Consider the following 10,357-nt stretch of genomic DNA (forward strand, 5'->3'; position numbering starts at 1 on the left):
TTGGGGTTTTAGGCTGCGTTTCTGCACAGCACTTTGAGACATCAGCTGATGTCTGAAGGGCTATATAAATACATTTGATTTGATTTGAAATGGAGGGGTGAAAGAAAGGAGGAAAAGGGAGGGAGTAAGAGAGAGGGAGAAGCTGAGGGATAAGAGTGTGAGGGAGAGGAAGGGGTGAGATGGATTGAGCAAGGGAGCCTGGGAGTGAGACAGTGAGGGAGAGGAAGGGGTGTGTGAAACAGTTCTCCACATGTGTTCTCCTCATTACCCTGAGCTGCGTGCTGCTCATTCTGCAGGAATGTACTGTTAACGTGTCTATAACCTCAGCCTGATACACATATACGCACATGAACACACACACACACTTAATACGACTCCCCATTGCACTAACCGCACAGCTGCTCTGTGCAATAAACTACCTCACATAATACAAAGCTTAACAGTACTCAGCATAACACACAGCACTCAATAAGTAATACACGTGCTGCTTCTGTCTTCCTGTGTGTTGATGCAGAATCACAGGACTCAGTGGGGCGGTTTCCCGGACACAGAGTAAAAAAAATCCTGGACAAAATATTAGGCAAGTCAGTTAAGAACACATTCTTATTCACAATGATAGCCTAGAAACAGTGAGTTAACTGCCTTGTTCGGAGGCAGAACAGCAGATTTTTACCTTGACAGCTCAGGGATTCAATCTAGAAACCTTTTGGTTACTGGCCCAATGCTCTAACCACTAGGCTACCTGCCACCCCGTGTGTGTGTGTGTGTGTGTGTGTGTGTGTGTGTGTGTGTGTGTGTGTGTGTGTGTGTGTGCACGCGCGCCATTTGGGAATGATCCAGAACGCTACACAAGTACATAGGAACATACCACAATCAGCAGAGTGAACTCTAATGGAAGACACATGAGAAAGCAGTATGCTGATACATTATATAAACAAACAATAGAGAGAGTGGGTGGGAGGGAGGGGGACTAGGATACTGGGAGAGAGACCAAATGGGAGAGGGCTTTTATGGGGGTCAGAACTCATTTTTATATTATCACAGACACCTGTCCACTCCCCCACATGCACAGGTCACGAGTACACTTACATACACACACAAACAAACAAACAAACAAACAAACAAACACACCGAGTCTGGTGAGAATACATCCTCCTTCAACAGGATAGGAGTGGAGATCAAATGTGCTGTGGAGGGTCAGAGAGAGAGGGAAGGAGGGAGAGAGAGTAGACGAGAGGATTGGAGAGAGGGAGGGAGGGAGTGGAGGAGAGGGGGAAACACTATGACCTTCAGAGGGAAAGAGCCAGGGAACCAACCCAATAGGAGGCTTGTCCACTGAGGAGGAGAGAAGGAGGGAGAGAGGGGGAGAGAGAGGGAGGCGTAAGAGAAGGGTGGGAGAGACAAAAAGCAGAGAGACAGAAAACTCGATTTGATAAAAGAGGGCAGGTACCATTGGCAGGTAAGACAATGTTTGTTGTTTCTTTTCTCCAGGGGGGGCGCTTATAGATGTGACACGGTTGATAACAGAATGTAAACAAAGTGAGGCCAGGAGAGAGTGTGTGTCTCTCAGAATATGTGAGGTGTATGTGGGGACGAGGAGTGTGTGTGTACGTGTGTACGTGCGTGCATGTCTTGGCAGAGAGGCGGACGTGAACAGAGCCTGGCAGTGTGTGTTTCTATAGAGGTGCGGAATGAGAGCGGTACTGAAAACTCTTCCCAGAGAGAGAGCTTGTTGTAGAACGCTTGTTGCCTCTGAAATGCTTGTTGCTTCGGCTAAAGTTCTCTCACAAAGCACACCTATCCATTTCACCTTTGTTCAGCTAATCATGTTGATTTCCTATTTCAAGTTGATGGAAGCGTTGTACTGGGTGGCTAATGAACAGAAAGCAGAGTTGATCTTTTTCACAGTCTGGCTTATGAAAACACAGCTGTGCTGTGTTTGGCCGGGCAGGCGAGACTGTATCACTCTATCCTCTACAACTCTATGCTTTACATAGGACTTGACAACTGTCCTGGTGTCTGTCAAGACGTAGGTCTGTCTCTCTGTGCAACTGTCTGTTCTGCCACATGTCACGTCTAGACAAAGTATACATGTCGCTTCAAGGATTGGCAGGTCACAATTATATGCAGAGTTTTCCTTATCAAAGTCTTCAAAAACAGAGAAGAAGCTTTCTGAAATCTCCAGAAACATTCTCAGGCACACTTATTCCTTCATAATGGGCTGTGGTCTGGTCTGGTCTGGTTTGGTTGGATTGGATCTCTGTTTTTTTACACAGGAAAAAAACTCTCAATGGAATTCATTATTGACAAGAATCCAGGCTGCATGGGGAACATTGTGAAAATGGATCGTTGTGGTTCGAACAACATATATGTGCTGTCTAATACTTTCTATAAAGCATCTACATCATTCTGCCAAAAGAACTGACAGTTTTTTATTTGACAGTTGGCAATATTTCCTTAAAAATATGGGTCACCCAGAAGTTTAGACAGCCGGGCTATACATCTGCCTGCCATCTCAAGCAGTTTTAACAGTGCAGGCAGTCCAATGTTGTTCCTGGCTTGTCTGCAGACACTGCTCTGTCTTTCTGAGTGTTTTCCAAATGGGGCATCACAGCCTTGGGATGAAGATAAATCCTGCAGGGTTGTTGTGGTCAGAAAACACGACTTTAAAACACTTTAGGCGAGTCAAAGCCCAACAACATTGACGTGTTACCAGTCCCATTTCTGACTCGTCTTTAGATCTCGTCTCCATAGAGTTTCCAACCCTGCTGTCCGGGAGAGCAGTGAAGTGTTTCCGAGATATTTTATAGTGACTCAATTAAATCAACAGTGGAAAAGTTCATTTGGTTGAAGGATTCTTATAATCTTTCCTGGATGAACAAAGAGCAAGTGGGCAACTCTAACACAGTTTGTGACCCAGGTGTGCTGATCCCTAAGTATTGGAGTGTTGTCTCAACATATATCTCTTGTTGATTTACAACCCTCACTCGCAGCTTATAGCTGTGACTATGGTATAGGTGAACTTCAGACTGTCATCTCTCTCGTTGTCGAACAACAGCCTTAACTCTATACTGAAGTCCTGACATCTTGATGACGGCTGTTGGGGTTCTGGACTACTGACAGAAGAAAAGTGAAATCCCACTCTGGCCTGAGTGGCCTTGCGAGAGAGCACAATTAGTTTGAAAGGAAGGGAAGTTCAGAGATGTTTATCCTGGCCTGGACATACTTAGGCTGGGAGAATAGTTGTCTAATGACTCATGATATTCTCATATATTTATCGAACTGGCCAGAAGGCTTTCTCACGACAAACAAAGCATAGAAACACACAGTCAATCCCACACTGTTGTAAGATGCTGACCCACAACACCTTGTCTTTTTGCCAGTAGGCAATAGAAAGCTTGACTTAAAAATGCCTGGATCAGAGTCACAGTAACCATATTTATCCCGACTGTTTTCCTCTGATCTGCAGTGGGCTTCTAGGTGTTCGACTGCTAGAGAGAAGTGAGAAAAAGACAGAGGGTGGAGAGAAAGAAAGAGAGAGAGAGAGAGAGAAAGAGATGTATATGGAGATTCCTAGTGAGGGTCTCTCTATGCTGTTAGACAACCAACCCTCCGTCCGTCTCAGAGCTCCAGCCGCTCTGGAGCTACAGCCCATCCCATACAGCCCCCTCTGTTCCCCCTCGTTAGGAAGAAACTCTCTCTGGACCAACACACACAATGGAGGCTTTATCCTTCAGCTCCCTCTATACCTCCCTCTGTCACTCCCACTCTCTAACTTACCCCCATCTCATCCTCTCTCCCTCCCCATTCTCTCTCGCCCTCTCACTCCCTTATCCCTCTCTCCCTCTCCAACTTCTCTCTCTGTACCCCCTCTCTCCTTCTCTCATCCTCTCTCCATTCCCTTCCATCCCTCTTTAAACTCCTCTCTCTCCTCTCTATACCTCTCACTATCCCCACCTTTCTCTATTTCTCTCACCCATCCTCTCTCCTTCTCCCTCTTATTTTGAACAGCCGTAAAGGAAAAGCTAATGCTTTACCCAGACATGAATGAGAACCATGTCTGCGTCCTTCGCCTGCACAGGTCACTTCACTCAACTCAACCTTTATATGAGCTGCTTACAAAGTCCCTGCAAAAGGCTAGAGGAGAATATGACTGTAGTGGTTGCTAGCAAGCAATCCACCACTTGATAACATTTAGAGCATAATGATGCCTTCGTAACTTAGAAGACCTACCGGTAGATGCATCACAAATCATTTAGAAGCACAGTCATACTGCATACAGGATTGTCTCCTGAAATCTGGTGTTTACCAAATGTCAAATGTGGTAGAACTCTTTTCTTACCCCTTTTGTTTGACATTTTCTTACATACAGTATATATATGTCTCCTCCACCCCCTCTTTCTCTCCTCCTCATCCGCTCTTTCCATCCAGGACAATGAAGACCGGTGTGGGACTCTACACTGCCCTGGTGCTCTGTCTCCTGATGGGGACAGTGTTTTTACAGAGACCACGGCCTAAGAAACCTCCTAAGCCTCCAAAGCCCAGCAAGCGCCCCTCATTCAAGCCTGCCCCGCCACCTAAGGAACCAGAACCCCAGGAGCCCACAGATTTCCCCCCTCCCGTCGTTGGCCCCCCTTCCATATTCCCTGACTGTCCCCGGGAGTGTTTCTGCCCCCCTTCCTTCCCCAATGCCCTCTATTGCGAGAACCGGAACCTCCGTACGGTCCCTGTGATCCCGTCCAGAGTACAATACCTGTACCTGCAGAATAACTACATCTCCGAGGTAACAGCTGAACCCTTCAACAATGCCACAGAGCTGAGATGGGTCAACATGGCCAACAACCGCATCAAAAAAGTGGACAAGCAGGTGAGAGCTTTATTTGATTTATTTCTTTAGTATTTGATTAATTTAGTCATGTAATTCAGTTATATTCATTCATATATTTTTTTTTTCACTATAAGTCTGTCCGTCCGTCTTTCTCAGGTGTTTGAGAAGGTACCTGGTCTGTTGTTTCTCTACATGGAGAGGAACCAGCTGAAGGAGGTTCCTGATGACCTGCCAGCAGGGTTGGAGCAGCTCAGACTCAGCCACAACCAGATCTCCAAGATCCCCTCTGGAGCCTTCGGCAAGATGGAGCACCTCGCTCTGCTCGACCTGCACCACAACAAGGTACACACACACACACACATCTATGCAAGCAAGCACAAGCACACATGTGCAATCAATCAATCACACTCACAAATGTGCAAACACACACACGCGCGAGTGCATACACGTAGAAGCATACACACAAAAATCATAAACACACACTCCCACACTTTGTGTATTCTCTGTTGTGTTTAGTTGAGTGACAGTGACATGGGGAAGAACACTTTTAAAGACCTGAAGAACCTGGTTCAGCTGAACTTGGCCCACAACATCCTGAAGAAGATGCCAGCTAACATCCCCAACGGCATCGCACAGCTATTCCTGGACAGGAACAACATTGACAACATCCCTAAGTAAGCACACTCAGGCACGCGAGCACGAGGCAAGCATGCAAGCGCGTATGCACACACACACTCACACATACGCACACACGTGTTATCTATTGACCGAGAACATTGTGAGATACAACAAATCATCAATGACATTGTGCTCAACTCTCTATCCCCGATGCACCTGGAATACAAACGTTTTTTTTCAACAATGTGGATAAATACATGAGCGTGCTAAAGTAAGAACCCTCTAATAAACCCGCTTGTCTTCTCCATACAGGGACTACTTCCAAGGTTTCTCCAACCTGGCGTTTGTGAGGCTCAACTACAACCAGCTGAGTGATAAGGGAGTCCCTAAGGCTGTGTTCAACGTATCCACTCTGCTAGACCTTCACCTGGCCCACAACCAGCTCACCTCCGTCCCCTTGTTCAACCCCCAGCTGGAGCACTTGCACCTCAACCACAACAGCATCGAGAGTGAGTAGCCTAATATAAGACTGTAATAGGTTCGTAACATGACATCGACACCTCAGAGAGTGAGTAACACGACACATATCATGACTCCAAACACATCACAATCATAACAGCATCGCGAGTGAGTAACACACAATGGCAGTACAACCACAAGTAGCTAACGTAACCACAGCAGCATTGAGAGTGAGTAACTTGTTTGTGTATGTGTGTGTGTGTGTGTGTGTTCCTACGTCAGGTATTAATGGGACCCAGCTGTGTCCCTTTAGTCTGTCCTCTGAGAGTCTGACTGATGAGGCTCTGATGCCCAGGCTCAGGTAATAAAACTTCATATACAGTACATAACACAATAGGCATGGTTGATTGATTGATTCATTCATTGTGTCTTAGATTTTTTGATTGAATGATTGATCGATCAATTCATTGCTTGATTGTCTGCTTGCTTGCTTGATTGATTGATTGATTAATTGACACCCACCAGGTATCTGCGTCTGGATGGGAACCACCTGAGTCCTCCTGTCCCTCTAGATGTCATCATGTGTTTCAGACACCTTAAGTCCATTGTTGTCTAGAACCAGGCCTGGAGTCAGGGGCTGCTTCAGGACGCATACACACACACACATACATGCACACACGCGCACTCAGACACAGTCAGCAAACGGCAGCAAACCTACGCAGATGTACGCAAGGCCACGCACGGACAGAACACACACGCTGCCTCGGACACAAACAGACATGCTTGCCCATACGCAGTCACACGCACATACACTCACACACGCACACACACACACGACTATTTCAGATGGGTGAAATGGTGCCAAATAACCTGAGTGAAATGCTAGCTGTACGGCTTTGACAACTTCAGGAATATTTCACTCGTCTAAACAAATATTTATAAAACTAAGAACCAAGCCGTCGCATTGACTACATCTTTGAAGCATGGATGTATCTGCGGTTACTACCATGTAGTTTAAATGCCCTTGGGGAATCTGTGTTTTTGAGGTACTTTGTTTATAAAAAAATATAAAATTATATCCTTGTGTTTTGTATAAAGCAGTTGTGTACAAATAAAATAAATCAGATCTGCTCTTTGCCTATTCATGTATCCTTTCCTATCCACATCATTCCTATCCTTATGAGTTCCTGATTCAGTTAAATCATGTATCCTTTCCTATTCACATCCTTCCTATCCATCTGAGTTCCTGGTTCAGCTAGTTGAATCATGCATCCTTTCCTATCCACATCATTCCTATCCTTATGAGTTCCTGATTCAGTTAAATCATGTATCCTTTCCTATTCACATCCTTCCTATCCATCTGAGTTCCTGGTTCAGCTAGTTGAATCATGCATCCTTTCCTATCCACATCATTCCTATCCTTATGAGTTCCTGATTCAGTTAAATCATGTATCCTTTCCTATTCACATCCTTCCTATCCATCTGAGTTCCTGGTTCAGCTAGTTGAATCATGCATCCTTTCCTATCCACATCCTTCCTATCCATCCGAGTTCCTGGTTCAGCTAGTTGAATCATGCATCCTTTCCCATCGACATCCTTCCTATCCATCTGAGTTCCTGGTTCTGCTAGTTAAGGTCTTGGTGAGCATCTAAAAAGTAGAATCAGGTGTGCAAAATTGGACACCCCTGCTATAATCCCTGTGATCCCTGTTCCTAGCAGACCCATTCCTGCCATATGAAGTAGATAATTATCTCCATATCCGCCTGTCTGTCGAACCATACGGTATGTACACAATATGTAAACATACAGGCGCGCACACACACACACACACACACACAAGACGATGACACAGTTGATCTTTTAGAAAGAGCTATTTTAAGAACATGCATACGCAGTCATGAGAGGTTCAGTTTGCATCAGCAAATAAACATTGGAAGGAAGGGTGAGTCCTTGTTGACGATGCATATGTGTATCAAAAGTTTTACATTCATACCGGACCATTCATTGTGCTCAAAATGACTTCTTGCCCATCCCTGCTTACCTGAAACGTAGGTCAGACTACATTACAAGGAAAGGAGAAAAAATATCATTTCTATAAGTTTGCAAATGTAAACCACCACAAACACCTTTCACAAACGGTAAGCATAGACACACACCTATCCACATACTGTATGCAATAGATGACATTCCTTAAGACACGCCAGCAAAAATATGTTGAACTCACACCATTTTTTTACTCAACAGTCAGAAGTAGAGACTACTTTTCTTCTCTCTTGTTGTGGCATTGCCATAATATTTTTCCAAGTTATATAACATTCTATTAAATGCCAAGAAATGCTAGATGATCCAGCAGGAGTCCTGGAAATAACATGTTCAGCAACAGTTACTGTAAACATTTCGTTCACTCCAGGAAACTTAGGGCTTAAACAGTCTACAGCGGGAAGGCGGTTCTGGGAGGAAGACTTGTTGAGTTAGAGAGAGACATTACGGGTAAATGTCAAATACACTGTCAAATACAGTGTAACCAACATGCTTTATAGTCCAGGAGTCTGAATGAATCTGGCTTCTGCAAAACTGACCCAGAGAGTTCTAATCAGAAGATGTCAATCTCTCCCAGCTGCAATGGGGTACAAGTACACAGTGGGGCCTAGGACCTTTTATCCAGGGGGACCAAAACTCGCTCGAATAAACACTAATGCTGACCTCTTATGGTTAGGACATGTATTACATCACTGAAAAATAATTAAAAGACCACACCCTCAAAGGGAGGTACTTACTGATGGAAGAACAACTGTGCAATGAAAAATAAAGTTGCATTCTCTTCTCTCCTTGCTTGTGGATTTACAAAGGGATGGAGGCTATTGAGCCGAACCGTTGGTAATAAATCCACAAAGTAAGAGATGAGTGTGCGACTTTCTTTTTTTTATTGCAAAGCCAAACTCATTCCATAAACCAGTCTAAATAGCAGGTTGCGCTGACAAATAAACAAAATATCAGTTAGCGACCTATCTGCTAGACTTGTTTACAACATACCACATCTCTGGTGAGAATCAGGGAGAAATGTCATTTTGTTTCGAAAAGAGATGTGTGTCAGCTAAGCTAACAGCAGCTACATTCTTTGTGATGGGAGCCATGTTTGTTTATAAACAAAAATAAACAAAGTCAAAGATGGCTCCGCCCATTGCCTGAAAATGTATACTTCGTTTGGCCACTTTCAGCATATTGCAAATCTTCGATGTACTTAACAGTGTAAACAGGAACCGGAGCACATGAATTGACAAGTCGTTTACAGTTTGACAAATCACAATGCACAAAAAATGTTAACACTTCAAATAAAAGCCTACTGCCTAGTCTAACCCAAAGTGCTGGAGTACAGAGCCAGAAAAACAACACATTTGTCACTGTCCCAATACTTTTGGAGCTCACTGTACATGCTCACATCATTGCTGGTTCTGCCCACTGTGTTAATTTGCTCCAATTGTAAGCAACGCAGATGATCTATCTTTGGTTAGTTATAAGTACGAAGCTTTTCTACCAGGGTGTATTTCCAGATTGGATTTGTAATTTACTTAATTATCCACTAGATGGCGATAATGGTATGTAAGCTAAGGCCTGCATCACAGTGCCATAAAGCCAGTATGGCTCTGGTCCATCAGAAAGAACACAGACCTATTTGGAAATGAGTGGGTGGAATATGTTAGTATGAACATAACTTCCAGGAAGAATTACCACATCTGATATTGTTTCTTGTTTTTTGCATATAATCAGCTATTCTTGAGTTACAAAAGATGCATACGGTCAATTTCCCAGGGTATCCATTCCATACCCAAGCATGCTGAGCAAAGCCAGAAATATGGACTATAGGTCTCCTACCTTGAACCAAATACCAGCCTATTGTGTTAATGTGCAGGTTGTACTCAGACTCAGAAGTTGGTAGTGTTGGTCATTTTAAGTGATTTCACCTTTGCACATATAGATGATCATAATTTGAGCTTGTTTACCCTTTTAAATGTCTCATATGGGCTCAGCCATTAAGTGTGATGATATGTCAGTCTCACACGAAGCTCGAACATACCAGAGAATGTCTGGAAAGGGATGTTGTGGTAATGTGTGTTTCTTTCAGGAGGTATCAATGTCTATGTTAAAGAAATGCTATCGTATGCTATCCATTTGTATTTTTTTATGCTGCTCTTTCTATGCCATTTTAATATGTGAGAAATTAACCAATGATATTTGGCCACTCTTGGCCATGATTACAGACACCTGTGTGTCTTGACACTATATAAACGGGGCATCCCGCCGTGTTTTTGATTATACCCTGATGAAGACAGCTTGGCTGTCGAAATGTTTGAAAAAAAAAAAAATGTAAAAAAAATGTTTTTTTGCATCTGAGCTCCTAGAGTGTGCGGCTCTCCTTTATTTTTAAATCAATGTCTACGTTAACACAGCTTC

The 10,357-nt window shown here is 43.9% G+C and overlaps 1 protein-coding gene across 1 annotated transcript; it reads left to right on the forward strand.

Annotated features, from left to right (window-relative positions):
- The first annotated feature begins 1,313 nt into the window (after window positions 1–1,313).
- Window positions 1,314–7,036, forward strand: LOC135539749 (prolargin-like). Its single transcript, XM_064965842.1, has 7 exons — window positions 1,314–1,459; window positions 4,432–4,867; window positions 4,985–5,170; window positions 5,345–5,502; window positions 5,759–5,955; window positions 6,188–6,266; window positions 6,431–7,036. Exons 2-7 carry the CDS (start codon window positions 4,436–4,438, stop codon window positions 6,519–6,521), a joined length of 1,143 nt encoding a protein of 380 aa, XP_064821914.1. The 5' UTR covers window positions 1,314–1,459; window positions 4,432–4,435; the 3' UTR covers window positions 6,522–7,036.
- Window positions 7,037–10,357: the final 3,321 nt, after the last annotated feature.

The sequence above is a fragment of the Oncorhynchus masou genome, chromosome 5 (genome assembly GCF_036934945.1).
Source record: "Oncorhynchus masou masou isolate Uvic2021 chromosome 5, UVic_Omas_1.1, whole genome shotgun sequence".
In the NCBI taxonomy this organism is placed as follows: domain Eukaryota; kingdom Metazoa; phylum Chordata; class Actinopteri; order Salmoniformes; family Salmonidae; genus Oncorhynchus; species Oncorhynchus masou.

Excerpts from the sequence above, each read along its gene's own strand:
- LOC135539749 (XM_064965842.1), top strand. The coding sequence starts at position 4,436 with ATGAAGACCGGTGTGGGACTCTACACTGCCCTGGTGCTCTGTCTCCTG. Across the intron at positions 5,503-5,758 it reads AACATTGACAACATCCCTAA|GGACTACTTCCAAGGTTTCT; the intron begins GTAAGCACACTC and ends TTCTCCATACAG. Across the intron at positions 6,267-6,430 it reads GCTCTGATGCCCAGGCTCAG|GTATCTGCGTCTGGATGGGA; the intron begins GTAATAAAACTT and ends GACACCCACCAG.